The following is an 18,305-nucleotide window of genomic DNA, read 5'->3' as shown; positions in this document are numbered from 1 at the left end:
AAAAAGTCAAGTACTACATGAAGGTATAAAGTAAATGTTAAAATATTAAAGTTTCCCAATAGTATAAACTCAAACAAATTAAAAGCAGGGACTTGAGCAGATATCTGTACACCCAATATTGTTAGCAACATTATTCACAATAGCTAAAAAGTGGAAACAACCCAGATGTCCATCAGTGGATGAATGGATAAACAAAATATGGTGTGAATGTATAAAGGAATATTGTTTAGCCTTAAAAGAGAATGGAATTCTGATACTTGCTACAATATGGATGAACTTAAGATACTATGCAAAATGAATAAGGCAGAAGAAAAAAGATGACTGTTGATTGTATGGTTCTACTTACATGAATTACCTAGAACAGTTAAATTCATAGAGGCGGAAAGTAGAGTGGTGGTTACTGGGGATGGGCGAAGTTATTGTTTTTTGGGTACAGAGTTTCAGTTTGGAATGATGTAAAGATTCTGGGGATGGCAGTGGCAATTGGTGCACAACAGTGCAAATATAGTGAATGCCACAGAATTGTATACTTAAAAATGGTTAGAATTGGTAAATTTTCATGTTATATGTATTTTGCCACACTAAAGTTTCCCAACTCTAGCCTGGAGGTGGTGTCCAGTATAAACCATTTCTTTTATAGCCATATAGACAGACAAATATAAGCATAGATATGCAAGTATGAGCATATGAGTTCAAAATCTACTCTTTAGGGGCACTCATTTAGGTGCTGGGTACTCCACAGTGTACAAAATTGACAAGGTTCCTTCAGTCATGGAGCTTTTTATAAATTTGTTTTATACAAAATGTATTTTGGTACACATACTGTTTTACACCCTACATTTTCCCTTAACAAAGACCTTTGGACATCTTTCCAAATTAGTTCTTATAGATTTACTGATTTCATAGCTGCATGCTATGTCCTTATATGGATATAATTTGTGGCTGTTGTACAGAATGGAGGAGGGGAGAAGAGGTATAGAGATTGCTGTGGTTTGCTGCTTGAGTTTGCCCCCTTGTAACTTAAATTTTTCTTAGGAGAATAATATAGGCTTGTTATAAAAAGTCAGTGCCAAATATATCAAATAAAGGTAAAAAACCTCCAATCTGTTCTTCCCTCTCTTTTAATCCTATTCCCTGAAAATAGTAACCACTGTTAAATCATTGTTAGCACTTAGAAGTTATTTATCCTTCCAGACATTTTTAATGCATCTGCAAATACAAAAAGATACTTAGAACATACATAGTCTCATTCTTTAGGAGCTGGCTCATGCAGTACAATACTGATTATTTAATTAAGACTCTTGTGAGTTATGCAGAGGAAAGAGCTAGACTGGGCTTCATGAGAGCTAGGCTCTTCTAGATTGTGCTATGACAGGCAGCTCCTTAGTTGTTATTTGTATGCCATCCTGTTAGTGAGATCACATCAAGGAGAGTGCTTTGAAAACTAGTATGCTAGAAGTATCACAACTAAGTTCTTTGGTTGCAAGCATTAGAAACCAACTCAGCTTCTGTTAGACAAAAAATGGTGAGGAGGGGGCATTATAGAAGGATTTTAGGTAGCAAGTGAAATGTTTAAACAACCAAGTCTCTGGAAAGTCAGGAATAGGGTGGCTTTGAGGGTTTCAATATCAGTGTTTATCCCATTCCATTTCTATATGTCTGTTCATTTTCCTAGGGAAAAGTGTGTGACCTAGAGACCATGTCTCTACTGATGGTGAAGTGGGGTGGAGTCCTGGGTTTATGTGCTTCATCAGCATCTTACAGAGTTGAGGAAATGCAGTTTTGGGAAGGATGGGATTCAAAGCTGGCAAAACTGAGAATCAGTCTTGAAGCGTCAGCCATATTAACCCTCTATTCTTATTCCCCTCTCAAGGAGGAGATGACCGTCGGGTTCTGCTATGGCACATGGAGCAAGCTATCCACTCTAGAGTCAAGCCCATACAGCTGAAAGGAGAGCACCATTCCAACATTTTTTGCCTGGCTTTCAACAGTGGGAACACCAAAGTATTCTCTGGAGGTGAGAAGAAGGGAGATTTCCACCTTGGTTGGTTCACTGTAGCTGAGATTTTAGATAAAGGAGTGATAAAGTAACTCCTTGTTTTTCTTCCTTTATTTCACCAAGCTGTAGAATTACCGGTTTCCCATAGCTTGTCTTCTCTGCATTATAGCAGTTTAGACAGTTACAGAGAGAGAGAGAGGCAGAGACACAGGCAGAGGGAGAAGCAGGCTCCATGAAGGGAGCCTGACATGGGACTCGATCCCAGGTCTCCAGGATCACACCCTGGACTGAAGACAGCGCTAAACCACTGAGCCACCTGGGCTGCCCTAGAAAACTTTTTACATTGCAATCTGGCATACAGAAACACACATACATATTTAAAATAGTACTTAACCGTACTATGTGTGGTACATTCTGATTTTTTAAAAATTCTATTTCATTTTTAAAGATCTTAAATGTGGTGATTCATGTTGATGTCATAATCTGTGGATGGCTCTTGTTTGAAAAACATTGTATTAGGGTATAATTGGGATGGTTTGTGCTCAAGCCGGCCTCTTAGTGATGTCTTCCATCAACTATACTCCTTTCTGACCACATTTCTAGCCCTGACCTATCTGCTACACTGCAGATTTTCCCATGGAATATCTACCTGTGTGTTCTAAAAGCAATATAAGTGCAGCAGATCTAAAACCAAAATTATTAGTCCTCCTCTCCTGCACAAATATTTCCTCTTGTCCCCTGGATTCCTTTTCTCAGTTATTATCAACATTCATATAATGATTTTAGCTATAAGCCTTAACTTTAAGAAACTGCTAATACAAAAGCATTTTTAAATCTATAAAAATGACAGTTCCGTATGGTACAGCCTAATAGAAATCTTAAAGTCATCTTCAAACCTTCTTTTCTTTAAGTTACATATCTTGCCACTCACCAACAGACTTGAAAGCCTCTCATATTCATCCTTTAGTTTCTGCTCTCTTTCTATACGTACTGCCCTGGTTAAGGTACTTACCTTTGATCTGGACTTGTACAGTGGCTTTTGTGATTTCTGCAACCAGTCTCTAACCCTCCTAATTCATCACAAGTTTTCTTTTAAAAAGAAAGTTTAACCCTGTGAACCTTTGACCCTACAGTGTCCACAGGACAAAGTCTAAACTTCAGTCTACCTCTCTAGCCTCATCTCCCTCCCCTGCATCTTGTACTCTATCTGGCCCACTAAACCACTTGCCGTCTTAGGTGCCCTTGTATCGTTTGCTCTTATTATTCCTTCATGGGTCATGATTAATTGTCCAGTCCCCAACAATTCCCCTAAGTCTTCTGTTGATAAGAGCTTTGAGTTGTTGGAGTTTCTGTTCAGATGTCTCCTTCCCCATAAAAACATTCTCCTCTTCGGCCATGTACTTTCAGCCTGCTCCTGAAGGAAACAAATTACTTCTTTATCTGTGTCCCCATTATAGAGCATATCACTACAACAAGATAACCCATTTCATCATTATTAGTTGTTTGTGTAGCTGGACTGGGAGTTTCTCAAGGGCTGGACAGAATCCTACTTTTCTTGTATCCTAGCACCTTGGCTGTGCCTGTTACATAGAAAGCGTTAGTATGGGTTTAATTTACTTGGTATGCACCCACAAGAGAGTTTATAGCCAGGGACTTAAGATGACCTGGGCCACATCTCTACTGCTACTATTACTTTCTATTTAAGTGACTCTTGGTGTACTTTTCAGTGTAGAGTGGGAATTTTTTTACTTCTGTCTTTCCATATTCAGGTTTTTATGTTTGGTTATATAAACACTTTGAAAGCAGGACTACACATATTGTGAATATAGTATTTTTAGATTCCTTGAAGGAATAAAGAAAAATGCAAGAGAAAAAAATTGTGGATAAAAACTTTCCCATCATTTATAATCACACAGTCATAGGATTTTAATGCTATGAGATGATAACAATATGAATATGAACAGACATTTATTGGGGGCTTACTAAGCACTCAGACCCATTCTGAATGGTTTTACAAATGTACTCTTATCCTCACAATAACCCTATGAAGTAGGTACAATTCTTATTCCTATTTATAGATAAAACACTGGGGCATAGATTATCTGTATTCTGAGTCTCACAGTTGAGGGTTTTGCTTAGGGAAAAAAGCTAACTTGGATGAATTTAATTTGCCCATGGTCATTTATTCTTTTTATTCTTTTTCTTAATGGCCACAGGTTTTTCGTTGTAATTTTTATATATATATGTGTATATAATCCATTGAATAATTCATTTTGGAAACTTACAACCTAGTTGCTACTGGGCTTTCAAAAATTCTTTATACCCTTCTGAAATTATTTTTATAAAACTTCTTTTCTAACTAATATTCCTAATTTATATTAACATTGACTTTGTTCATATGCTTCCTGAAAACTTTAAAATTTCATATTATAATATAGACAGGGAGCATTTTGTAGGAATTACCAAATGTCTGCTTTTCTCCTTTACAGGAAATGATGAACAAGTTATCCTCCACGATGTCGAAAGGTAAATAGATTATTGGTATGTGAAGGTGATTGACTCTGGTTTTCTATATGAAGACAGGCAAATATCTCTTTAGACCAAAATAGTTGTTGTTTTTTGAAGGAAATAACATGAAGCCAGCTGTCCTTTTCTGAAACAGATTTCTGTAATAATTTTGAAATAAAATTTTGATTAAAAAAAAGGATTTGTAAAGTTGGAATGAGCTTATACTTTTTAGTGAAAATTTAAAGGGAGAGGTTGGAAGAGAAGGAAACAACATAGTAATAGCTAATCTTTACGTGCCAGGTACTATTCTAAGTGCTCTGCATGTATTCATTAGTTTCACCCTCACAATGATTTCATGAAGTGATACTATTCTGGTCTCATTGTGGATGAAGAAGCTAAGGTGTAGGGATGTTAGGTAATTTAAGGTCAGGTGGTGCTAGGATCTGAACTTAGGCTGCCTGGCCCTAGGGCCACGCTGTTGCTCACATGCCAGACTGCCAGATCGACTCTCTGCTATCCCTGCTAATAGCTGGCTGCTTTAAAGTGCTCCCTTGTTTTTGGAAATCAAGCACCACCCCCATATTTGTATAGAAGCAGATGCATTCTGCAGGAAGTGAAAGCACTAAGCTCACCTATTGAGTCACTTTCAACTATGTTTATTTTAGTGCAAAAAACAAACTCACCATGAAATCTATAAAAAGTTTTTCTAATAGAACTTTTATTTTTTACCTGAAAGTTGAATATCTACTTTTTAAGGAAATACAATATTCTTTGGGTTTCGCTGGATTGACTTTCTACTGGAAATGAGGGAGAGTCCTACATGAGGAACTCTAGGGCTGGGACTTTGTGTGCATGTGTGTGCCTGTTTGTCTCTCTCTGCTCTCTATCTCTTAGCAGCGAGACCTTGGATGTGTTTGCTCATGAAGATGCAGTATATGGCTTGTCAGTGAGCCCAGTGAATGACAACATTTTTGCCAGCTCCTCGGATGATGGCCGGGTTCTCATCTGGGATATCCGGGAGTCTCCCCATGGAGGTAGGGTCTAAGGGCTGTTGGATTGTGTTGAAGAGTTTGATGTCAATTTCATTTCAGAGGGAGTTTATGTCCTGAGTAACCTGAGTGGGAGAGAGAGAAAGGGAGAAGCAACTCTCATGGTGGGGCACAGATATGTGTCACTAGATGTCCCATCCTATGCCTAAACCAGAAGGGCGGTGCCTTTCTCAGGCCTTCTCTAGCCACTTGTGAGCCTCCACAAACCCTGTACCTGTCATAAACACCACAATACTTTGGTGTTTAGTGGCCCCAAAGAATAGAAGATGAGCATTTCATTGTAGAGGTAGCTACCAGAGGCTAGCTCTGTGTGATTCTGACATGCACAGATTCTTGGTTATTTATAGAGAATGGGGCTATTCTGCACTTGCGTCCTCTTTTCAGACATGTATATAGAAACTGAAAATGATGGCAAATGCCCTCTGTTTAGGGGAATTGTCCAGGTGAGTTCCTCCTCCAGATGTGCTCTTGGAGCTTCTGAAGTAGAAAATAAAGAATTGTTTTGTTGAATTTCTCTGAAGTTTTTGAGGAAATGCATCTTTTCAGCTCGTTTCCTGAATAGAGAGTTCACTCTGTACATCTGCCTGTCTTCAAAGACTCTTTCTTCCAGCATTACCCTCAGTGGCACCCCTGCCCCCACCTTTAGTACATCTTTGTCATGATCATACCTGTGTACACAGAGTTGCTTTCCTGCTTGTCTTGTCTAACAGGATCTAGATCCTTTGTATTATTCTATATTCAGAGCATTTTAACATGCTGGGTTGTGTCTCATTGTGGAGATTCAGGCTATACGAGAAGCTTGTTCTTAGAGGCAGACAGATAAGGTAGCTGCAAGGAGCAGCTGTGGTTGAGTCACCATGTGTTGGGTCAGGGAGATTCTCCTCTGTCTGGACTGCCCAGAGGCCCGTGCAGTGTCCCATGTGGAAATCCTAGAGTGGGGAGTGCTTTCTGTCTATTGCTTCTAAACAGTCTCCAGAGGAATATGTTCTTCTGGGTGGCAGAGAGATTCCTTCCTCACCTGGGGCCCATGAATATAGGCAGAGGGCTGCAGGGTTTCTAAGTGAAGTTGATTGGGAGCTGGCTGGATGCAAGAGTTTGTTAGGTGTCTTTTTTTTTGTTTCTTTTTTGGAATATTCCAATACTGGGAATGAAATCATAAAATTCTAGACTGAGACTATTTTCTCTTCAGTTTAGGGAACAATTTAGAGAGAAGCGAAGACTGTGCTATTGTTTTTCCTTGCCTTCAGTTTTCTCATTGTTTTGCTTTGTCTTCATTAAATCTTTGTATAGTTTTAAAACTTTTAACTTCTAAAACTAATACATTTGGATTAAGGTACAATAATTCTACCAGTAATTGGTCATAAATTTTTTCAGCTCACGTGGAATTCAGTCTTATTGTAAAACAGCCTACCTTCCCAGTTACCGTGACCTTTTCCGTTTGTCACAGGATCTAGAGGTAGAATGCTCCGCGTTGCTGAGTATCATAGCTTCGAGTTTGCTTATATGTGTTAGAGTTCATGTTTGCAGAGATGTGTGTGCTAGTCCTTGTGGGCAGGGGTGACCCCTGGGGTGACGGAGTGCTTTGGGGCTCCAGCAACTACAACAGTTACTACAGGGTCACATTCCTGCTTTGCCTGCCTCTGGTCCAGAGGCACCCAACGAGAGCTATGGGGCTGATTGTCATTTCTCTATTCACAGAGCCCTTCTGCCTGGCAAACTATCCGTCAGCCTTTCACAGTGTCATGTTTAACCCTGTGGAGCCCAGGTTATTGGCCACAGCCAATTCAAAGGAAGGAGTGGGACTCTGGGATATTCGAAAACCTCAGAGGTGAGCCCCCTTTATTCATATGGTGTTAAAACTTTCCCCTGCCTCAACTCTCAGGTAATGTGATCAGCCAGCAAGGGTTTTGAGAGCCTCTTTGGTTATTGATCTCAGTTGGCCATCTCCTAACATATACTGGTGCCTGTGAAGCCAGGGAGCCCTGGCCCCAAGGGATAGACAGTGTGAGAAATGCATACTCCTTGCCGAGGGAGTCATACATCAATTCTAGGCAAATAGAGGATAGCTTCCCTTCAGTAGTGCCTTCTCTTTTTAGGCCCAGGGTTCTCCAGATGCCTGGGAGCTCTTGCAGGGGTGATAGATGTGGAGAATTTATCAAACTTGTGGCAACTGAACCAGGGATTCTTAACTCCAGGCACAAGGGGTTTTTCTACACAGGCTTCAGGCGAACTGTGAATCCCCAAATTGTGTGGAAATTATATTATGTATCCATCTAAGTATATTTTTCTGCAAAGGGAGTTTATTTGCTTTTTTCAGTTTTTCAAAGGGAACAATGGCTAAGACAATAAAGGGTAAGAGCCATCACACTATAGTGTTAAGCACCTAATATATTTTCCCTTCTGTTTACGTGATTAAAAGAGTACACTTAGGACAATCTTCAACTGATGCTACACATGATTAATGGGAGAATTTCAGGCATCGTTAAGGGAAATGTGTGCATAGGGGCGAGTAGGAGACTCTTTTATGTTCTTTATATTCTGTGGTGGAGGGATGACTTTTTATGGCACCTGTACTTGAAGCTAGCCTTGCTTTATAAAAGACTTACATGCATCTTCTGAAAATTCTGCATGGGGGTAACTTCCTACTTTGTAAAGCAATATTGCAGAAGAATATCATGGAAAGGTAGTGAGGTTATGATTTATTTCATGGGCCTCAGATGAAAGGGACAATTAAATACAGAGGATTATCTCCCTTGATGATTTTTAGTTCTAGCAAATTTTCTCCATGGGGCAGTCAGAGGGATCTAGAACTATTGCAGCAGATCGGTATAGGCCAGAGGGGTGCTCCTGGTGTTGAGCAGGGCTCCCTGAGGCTCCGCAGGGCATCAGAGATTTCCCCAGCTCTTGCCTTTCCTCCCTACTGAAATGCATACAGTGGCAAGACCCTTATTGTGCCTTCACACTGTGCACTTAGAGAGGTTCATTCACTGCCTGTATTTCCCTGTGTTCAGCTGTAACATTCTCTGCCACTTGAGAGTCTTTAAGAACAACTGCTTGGCCTCATCCATATTACAAAGGACAGGAATTGGACTAACTATGCCAGCCTTCTCCGAACCTTCTACCTCCCATACCTACTATTGTAATGAATAGCTAGCGACTGGAGTGGAGCCCTAAACTATTCATCCCCAGTGGAAAGCGTCAGTAGTGCATGGCATGAGCACTGTCTTGAGAGTAGAGGAGAGGCTGAATGTTTTAATTCTCCTAATTTCCCCCTAGCAGTTGCCTACTCTGTGTTGTATTTGGGCTTTCCTCCCTTTTCTACTTGTCTCCTCACTAAACATGACTTCTTTTCTTTCTTTTTTTTAATCTAAGTGAGATTGTTTCATTTTTAAGGTAACATTTATTAGATTTAAGGTTTATATCCAGAGAAATATAATAAAGCAAACAAAAAAAAAAAAAGGAAAAAAAATTTCATCTCCAGATTATCTCTGTTAGGTACATTTTCTACATTATTTGTACATCAGTATGGTTCTCCTTTTTGGTTTCTAGTCATTCTCTCCAAAAGTGACTATAATGAATACTTATGTATCTTTCCAGAACATAATTTAATGCACATACTAGCATGTATATCTATACTTTAAAAACTTTGGGCTAGGGCAGCCCTGGTGGCTTAGCGGTTTAGCGCCACCTTCAGCCCGGGGTGTGATCCTGGAGATCTGTGATCGAGTCCCATGTCAGGCTTCCTGAATGGAGCCTGTTTCTCCCTCTGCCTGCATGGAGCCTGCTTCTCCCTCTGCCTGTGTCTCTGCCTCTCTCTCTGTGTCTCTCATAAACAAACAAACTTTGGGCTAAAGGAACCATGTATTAATAACCCACTATTTTCAACTTCTTTTTTCAATTAATAATATGCATTGGAACTTTATTCCTATCAGCACTTACAGAGACAGCACATTCTTTTTTCTTTTTTTTAAGATCTCATTTTTAAGTAATCCAGCCACCCACCATGGGCCTCGAACTCACAACACCGAGATCAAGAGTCATGTGCCCTACTGACTGAGCCAGCCTGGCGCCTCCCCTAGCACATTCTTTTTTTTTTTTTTTTTTTTTAAGGTTTTATTTATCTATTCATGAGAGAGAGAGAGAGAGAGAGAGAGAGAGAGAGAGAGGCAGAGACACAGGCAGAGGGAGAAGCAGGTTCCATGTAGGGAGCTTGACATGGGACTCGATCCCAGGTCCTCAGGATCACACCCTGGGGCTGAAGGCAGTGCTAAACTGCTGAGCCACCCGGGCTGCCCCTAGCACATTCTTTAATGGCTATATGGTATTCCATTTATATGATGTGTCCAACAGCCAGGACTTCTTATTTCCTGTTTGGGCCATTATAAACAGTGCTACACTGAGCCCAGTTGCACATCTATTTTGGCCTATCTTTGCAAACATATCTGTAGGAAATTGCTGCATCAAAAGGTGTATACTTTTATAAACTTGATAAAAATTGTCACATTGTCCTGCTACCGCCAAAGGCTGCACTAATGTACAAGCCTACCAATTGTGCATGAGACTACACATTTGTCCAGACTCTTGCCAACACTTACACTCCCTTATGGGGGGGAATATTATCTTCTTGTTTTGATTACTTCTTTCATTATGGGTGAGGTTATATGGTTTCTTTGGTAACTTGTAGTTTTCAAAGCCCATCTGGGAGAAAAGTCCTCTAATAAGGCTAATAGGTAATCTTGACTGATTCCTTTCTTAGAATAAAAGGATGGTCTAGGATGTTTTTACCTATTTCTTTGAACTCTTCTAAGGTTCTGTGTGGTTCTGTGGGAGTGAGGCAGACAAGGTGCATGAAATAATCTTGGGGTCCCAGTCTTCATCTGCTGGTATTTTGGGATTAAATTACAGATCTTATCTGTTTGATTTCTCTCAGTACAAATTGCTGTGGGAGTGGAAGAGAGGGCCCTTTGTCTTTTCTATGTAGGATTGATTATGCTGAGTTGTAGTAGATGATTTGTTTCCTGAACACGGCTGTCTAGAAACCTCAGCCTAGATCTTGAGGCAGTTCTGAATCCCCTGGGAGGACAGCCCTGGCGCAAGGTAGATCTATTCCAAGGGATATTTAATGTCTATAGAAAGGTTTTAGGGAATTTGTGAACCCCTTAAAATTGCAGGTAAAATTATATGTACTTGTATATTCAACTGAGCACACATGTCAATTTTTTTCTAGGGATTGAGACAATTTTACTAGGTTCTCATACAGACCTTTGACCCCCAAGAAGAAAAAGTTGAAGTTGCTCAGCATTCTAACGATTCCAGATTTAGAACCTACTGTGGAACTTAGCGGGCTTATAAGCAGTTTTCAGCCTATAATAGCTTGGGCATGTGAGTGAATTCTGGGCCTACTCAGGAAGCCTACTGGCCTCCTAGAAACAAATATAATCTTCATAGAGTAATAAAGGGGCCTCACAGTGAACACTTTTTTTCTTCCTGGCTTAACCTATAGATTGTTCCATGTTGAAATGGTTTCTCAGGTCTACCCCAAGCCTAAGCTGTATCTCTCTCCTTTAGGTTGGTAGTCTGTAGGAATGTGAGCAAGGTCATGTGTGTCCCCCTCTTGTCCTGAAATAAGTTAATTAGAGGGCTGGCTGGTTGAATAAAATGTCAGCTCTAGAGGGAACTTTAGTTACATCTGATCTGACTTCCTCATTACACAGATGAAGAAACTATCCCAGCAAGCTAATGGGAGGCAGAAGAGCTTGGTGGTTTAGAGTGTAGAATCTAAAGCCATTATACTGGTTTCACATCCAGATAGTATACCTTAATAACCATGTGATCTTGAGTAAGTTACTTCACCTCTCAGTGGCTCATAATAAATAATAGCTAATATTTATCAAGCATTACTTGCAAGGGATAATGACAATTACATAAATAATTCCTAATTTAGTCCTTATGACAGCCCTATGAAGTAGGTTCTCTTATTCCTATTTTAATGATAAGAAAATCAAGGCACAGAGAGTTGAAATAGCTTGTGTATATGAGGGTATCCTATCCACCCCCTCTTTTAAAGCAAACAAGGCCCCTATACATTCTAGTCTTCTTTCATCTATGCTTCCTTACAGTAGAACTCTCAGAATTCCTCCCCAATTTTTCCAATACAGATATGTCCTATTCTAAAGTCCGAGGCCTTTAGACATTTCTGCCTCTGAAAGTTAAACCCTTTGCACTGTCTCAGCCCCTGTCTACGTGTTGGTTTTCCAAGTTCCTTGCTCTTTTAATCCTGGAGACCTGCACATGCTATTGAGTTTGCTGCAAAGCTTTAGAACAGAGGTTGTAAATTAGCTGCCCATAGGTCAGATTCCACCCACAGAGATATTTTGTTTGGCCTACATCATTAATGGTGTTTGGGACATTACACAGAAAAATCATAATTTCTAATGCCTCTTGAAAAAGCGAAAAGATCCGGTATCATTGGGTATTTATTCTTCTGTGGCAACAGTCTGCCAAAGCTGTCATGAGTTCCTCTTCAAACCTTGTAGATGTGTTCTACCACTCCTTGATGTCTTATCCAGGGGTGCTTCCTTCATTTACATTACTTGCCTGGCCCTATAGACCTTGGAGTTGGAAAGGTCTGTTTTAGGGAGTGTAGTTATAATGAGTGGGCCATAGGGTGAATGGGTAGGGGAGAAAACTTCACATACACAAATATACATTGCATGTTTGGACTTGGTGTTATTCCTTTCATTTGGATTACTTCTGGAGATGTCTTTTTACAACTACCCTGTCCTTGGTCACTGCCAACATCTCAGTTATGTCTTATTGGACTGGTGCAGTGACCTCTGAACAAGTTTCAGATCTGTGATCCTCTAACTTCAAGAGAGTTCAGGAAAACTAAAGATTCCCCTGATACTACTCTGCTTGTCTCATCCTTTTCATTCCATTTCACCTGACTGCTCACTCACCACCTCTCTCCCTTCTCGTATCTTTAATTTCTGTCACTTCCTGTCAGAAACTCTTAGCTCTGTGACAGGTAATAATGTCTTGCTTTGACAAGGATAATAAAGAGAGTGATTCTTTCCCACTCAATAATAAAACTAGGGCAAGTCAGGAATTCCTGTAAAGACTTAACCTTATAACATGGTGCTTTCACGTGGTGTGTAAATGACACATCTGAAAATGGGCAATGAGTGCAAATTCCTACTATTGAAAAGAAATTGCTCTTAAGACCTGACCTGGCTTTGAGGGCCTCAAAGTTAAATGTCTGTTTTGTGGGGCCTCTATCAATCCTGCTTCTGTAGAGACCAAATTAAGCATAACTCTTTGCCTTCTGAGCAAACCAGACACTGCCACGTTGCATTTTGAGGGTTGCTTATACTATCATGGGAAAGTAGAGCTCAGGGTACAATTTCAGAGGCTGGAAAAGGTACTTATGCTCTTATGTTTGTTGAAACTTTAAAGAATGGGGCTGTCTAGACCAGAATGCAAGGCCATTAGGGTAGACAAAAATTTCTTTTTTTAAAAAAAAAAAATTTATTTATTTATTTATTCATGAGAGCCACAGAAAGAGAGGCAGAGACATAGGCAGAGGGAGAAGCAGGCTCCCTGTGGGGAAAGCCTGATGCAGAACTCAGTCCCAGGACCCTGGGATCACGACCTGAGCCAAAGACAAACACTCAACCACTGAGCCACCCAGGCATCCTCCCTAGACAAAGATTTCTTAAACACAACCCAAAAAGCACTCTACATGAAAGAAAAATGATGATAAATTAAGAACTTTTGTTCATCAGAGACACTGTTTAAGTGAAAAGATGAGCCAAAAGATAAGCCGTGATCTGGGAAAAAATTACTCATAATACATGTATTGAACAAGAATTCCTATCTAGAATGTAATAGAACTATAAATCAGTAAGTAAGAGAAAACTCAATTTTTGAAATGAGCAGACATGTTGGATAGGTGCTTCACAAAAGAAGATATACCAAATAGCCAATAAACATTTGAAAGATATTCAGCTTCATTACTCCGGAGGGCGGTGCAAATTAAAACCACAATAAGGTATCACTGTATATCCTGAATGGTTAAAATTAAAGAGACTAATAGTACCAAGTGTTGACAAGGGTATGGAGCAACTGAAACTCTCATACATTTTAGGTTAGAGTAAATTGGTACAACCACTTGTGAAAACTCTGTCAACATCTGTTAAAACTCAACATGTGACTCCATGACCCAGTAATCTCACCCTTAGGTATATCTAAGAGAAATTAGTGCAGACTTCCATCAAAGATGTGTACAGTAATATTCACAGATGCTTTATTCATAATAGCCAAAGGCTAGAAACAACCCAAATATCCATCGAAGGAGAATGGATAAATAAACTGCAGAATAGCCATATAATGGAATATCACATAGACTAAAAAGAAAGAACTATTGATACACATTTTGACATGGATGGATCTCACAGCCATAATGTTTTTTTTTTTTTTAATTTTTTTTTTATTTATTTATGATAGTCATCACAGAGAGAGAGAGAGAGAGAGAGAGAGAGGCAGAGACATAAGCAGGCTCCATGCACCGGGAGCCCGACGTGGGATTCGATCCCGGGTCTCCAGGATCGCGCCCTGGGCCAAAGGCAGGTTCTAAACCGCTGCGCCACCCAGGGATCCCACACAGCCATAATGTTTAATGAAAGCAGCCAGACAGATATAAAAGTGTATGGTGTTCAAGAACAGGCGTATGGTGTTCAAGAACAGGCAGGCCATCGAAGTCAGAATAGTAGTGACCTCTGGGAAGGGTATTTATTGATGACTTAGGGAGGCATGAGGGAAGCTTCCAGGGTTTCATATCTGGGTAGTAGTTTCATGGGTATATACTTTAGTAAAAGAATTATTGAGCTATATACTTAGATTACTTAGAATTAATGCATTTTACTGTATTTAAAGTATATTTAATGTATTTAAAGTACATTCTAAAAGGCTAAGGTCCCTATTATATTCACATGGGTATTTGCCTTCCCTGTGATTCCAGTGGTTGTAGTAATATCACCAGCTCTTTAGGGAATGATTTGAACAGACAAAAAAGGAAGAGAGGAGAGTCAGGAAGACCCAGCAGTTTGGATGGTGTAGAAAAAACTGCAAGAGAAAAGCTGGAGATCACTGGAGTTTAGTTGTCAGAATGATTAGCTCTAACTGGGGGACATGGCTTCTGGTTAGGCACTCCTTTCTTTCTTCCCCCACTCAGTCATCTTTACACACATATACAAGCAAGCATTCCATATGCTGAAATCTGTAATGAACACTTGCTTTCTTCCTAGAATTGTATTGCTTTTTTGTTTGTTTTTATCAATGTCACCATCACTCCCACAATCATCCTGGCCAAAATCCCAGAGTCCCATTTTTCTCTTCTGTCTCTCTGACCCTCTGCCATAACCAGCCTTGCTCTGTGTTAGTGCCTGGCCATTATTTTCAGTTCTCAAAGCTCCGGCTCCTTATCAGGCCCACAAGACTATTTCTGAAAGGGACTGGCTACACCAGCTTCTTAACTTGGCCTCTGGCTTCTGCCGTATAACGCATATCCTTAAATATCATTCTTGCCCTTCCCCTACGTGGGAGCTTTAGTGGATTCTTGTCATCTTTGTGCATGGCCCTATCCCTAGAACCTATATGTGGGATGCTCTAAGAAAATGTTTTTTGGAATGAATGTATGACCTACTTTACTGGATAAAATAAAAACTCCTTCAGCAAACAGTCTGCTCCTTCTCTCTCCCCTTGTACTCTCTTCTATATACCAACACACATAGAGGAGAATTTCTCTTTTTTTTTCTTTTTTTTTTTTTTTTTTGCTTTTCTTTGTCAATTCAAGTTTTAGTTACCTTTCAGGGTCCACAATCAAATTGATAGCCCATCAGGAAAAGCATCCTTGCTCCCATAGTCTTAAAGCTTCCTTTACTCAGTGTGTCCCCAACACCTAGCACAGTTTGGACACAGAATATATGCGGAATGAATGAAGCCTTCTCTTCTACAGGAAGAGATCTCTCTAGTCAGAGTCTCTGTAAAGTACTTATGGTCTGTGGCATGCATATTGCTTGGTTCATTTACTGCTTTTGCCATCATTAATGATCTTTTGATATGAGTGTTTATCTCCAACTAGATCAGTATTAGATTATTTTATTTCCTTCCCAGTGCCCAGGATTTGCTTCTCAGAAAAGAAGTGTTTGTCTGAATCTGTGCTATTACTTGTCATGTTTTCCTATGGATTTTTAAGGACAGGACCTTGTTTTATCTCTGATCTCTTGAGCCTAGCACAGTACTTAGAATATTATGTACCTTCAGTAAATATTGAATGAATGCAGTTTTTTTTTTTTTTGAATGCAGTTTTATACTTACCTCCAAATAGTCTGTATTTTCAAAGCAAGCTTTCTGTAATGTTTTCTGGGCCTGTTAATTGCTTGAGTGTAATGGCATGGATCAAAACATGTCTTTAAGGGATAAATCCTTAGGGAAGGTTGTAAGAGTTCTTGCTGGGTTTTGACTGCCTGTCAGGGTTACGTGGGGAAGCCAGGGACTCTCCTGAAGCTGCTGTCTAGTTTTTAGGCCACGTGGTGGAGCTCTAGAATCAGGTTTGTCCTTTGGAAGACATTAAGGCCCCGCTGTTCTAACCTAGTGGTTCTCAAGCATTAGAGGGCATCAGAATCACCTGGAAATCTTGTTAAAATATTCCTTCCTGAAGGACAGATCCAGAGACTGAATTGTTGAGACCTGAGGCAGGACCTGTGAATCTGCCATTTGAAACAGATATTCTAGGTAATTTAGCAACTTTGAGTAACCTGCAAGATGGGAGCTATGGTTATTAAAAGGTCTGTGTTGAGTACTGTATTCATTCTGACTCAGGGTCTTTGGACTTTAGGTCAGAGCTTCCCCATGTCCATTCCTTTGCACAAAGCACAAATGTGGCTTTTATAACAAGAGACTTCAGACCAGAATATCTGGGGAATGTCTCGTGAATGGATGAAAGTTCTAGAAGCATGTACCAATCCATATCCTTCCTTTAATACTCCTCAAGTATTGTTATTCAGAAAGAGTTACTGTCAAATCCCTAATAAATCAAGTGGACTTTTTTTTTAAAAAACAAGTCTTGATTCTTCTCTTTTTAAAAACTTTTTATGGTAAAAAAATTTTAGATGTAAATAAAAGTACAATAGTAAAATAAATTCTAACATACCTATCACCCAGCTTCAGTAATTAACCCATGGACAATCTTGTTTCATTTATTCCTCATCTGTGACTTCCCTCCCTAATTATTTTGAATCGATTTCCATGTAACATATCATTTCTCTGTAAATATTTTAATATATATCACTGAAAAAAAAAAGAAAAAAAATATATATCACTGAAAGATAATTTTTTTAAATTGAGATAAAATTCACATAACATAAATTAACTATTTTAAAGTGAAAAATTCATCATCTAGCACATTCATAATGATTTTTTTTTCATAATGATTTTTTTAAAAAGATTTTATTTATTTATTCATGAGAGACACAGAGAGAGAGAGAGGCAGAGACACAGGCAGAGGGAGAAGCAGGCTCCATGCGGGGAGCCTGACGTGGGACTTGATCCTCGGTCTCCAGGATCATGCCCTGGACCAAAGGTGGCGCTAAACCGTTGAGCCACCAGGGCTGCCCCACATTCATAATGATTTACAACTACCACCTCTATCTGTTCCAAAACATTTTCATCATCCTAAAATAAAACTCACACACTTTATGCCATGACTCCCCAAAGTACTTTTTTCTTGCTAGCTTCTGGTTAACAATTGATCTGCTTTTTCTCTCTATGGATTTATCTGTTCCAGATATTTCATACATTATGTGACCTTTGGTCTGGCTTCTTTTACTTATATTTTTGAGATTCATCTACATTGTAGCATGTATCATTACTTCATTCCTTTTTATGGCTGGATAATATTCTATTGTATGGATATACAACATTTTGTTTATTCATCCATTGATGTGCATTTGAATTGTTTACACTCTTTGGTATTATGAATACCGCTACTATTAACATTCGTGAATATGTGTTTGAGTACCTGTTTTCAGTTTTTTCAAGTATATACCTAGGAGTGGAATTGCTGGATCATATGGTAATCCTATGTTAAACTTTTTGAGGAACTGCCAGAGTACTTTCCATAAAAAGATAATTCTTTTAAAAAGTATAACCCCAGGGAATCCCTGGGTGGTTCAGTGGTTTGGCGCCTGCCTTTGGCCCAGGGCGTGTTCCTGGAGTCCCGGGATCGAATCCCACATTGGGCTCCCTGCGTGGAGCCTGCTTCTCCCTCTGCCTCTGTCTCTGCCTCTCCCTCTCTCTCTGTGTCCCTCATGAATGGATAAATAAAATCTTTAAAAAAAAGTATAACCCCAACATTATCATACTTAATAACTTCTTAATATCATTGCATATATTTGACTAGTGTTTAAATTTCCTTAATTGTCGAGGCACCTGGCTGGCTTAGTTGGTAGAGAGTGTAACTCTTGATCTCAGGGTTATGAGTTTGAGCCCCATGTTGAGTGTGGATATTACTTAAAATCTTAAAAAAGAAAATTTCCTTAATTGTCTCATGAATGCTACAATTGGTTTTTAATGAATCAGGATTTATATAGGGTTCATACAAAGCAGTTAGTTAATAGGGCTGCTGAGTCTCTTTTAATCTACAAGTATTCCTGCCTCTCCCCTTTTTTCCTTGCCATCTATTTATTAAA

At 39.5% G+C, this 18,305-nt stretch overlaps 1 protein-coding gene across 3 annotated transcripts in view; it reads left to right on the top strand.

Moving 5' to 3' along the window:
* The window catches only part of DCAF5 (DDB1 and CUL4 associated factor 5), a 101,089-nt gene that overhangs the window by 23,739 nt on the left and 59,045 nt on the right, over nt 1-18,305 (top strand). For all 3 annotated transcript variants that reach the window (XM_072839058.1, XM_072839057.1, XM_072839059.1), the window contains 4 exons: nt 1,874-2,017; nt 4,489-4,525; nt 5,402-5,541; nt 7,255-7,384. In XM_072839058.1, coding sequence (XP_072695159.1) covers nt 1,906-2,017; nt 4,489-4,525; nt 5,402-5,541; nt 7,255-7,384 — 419 coding nt within the window. In that variant the 5' untranslated portion in view covers nt 1,874-1,905. The remainder of the gene's footprint in view (nt 1-1,873; nt 2,018-4,488; nt 4,526-5,401; nt 5,542-7,254; nt 7,385-18,305) is intronic.

The sequence above is a fragment of the Canis lupus genome, chromosome 9 (genome assembly GCF_048164855.1).
Source record: "Canis lupus baileyi chromosome 9, mCanLup2.hap1, whole genome shotgun sequence".
In the NCBI taxonomy this organism is placed as follows: Eukaryota; Metazoa; Chordata; class Mammalia; order Carnivora; family Canidae; genus Canis; species Canis lupus.
The sequence above is the reverse complement of the archived record's forward strand: the minus strand, read 5'-3'. Positions and strand labels throughout refer to the sequence as shown.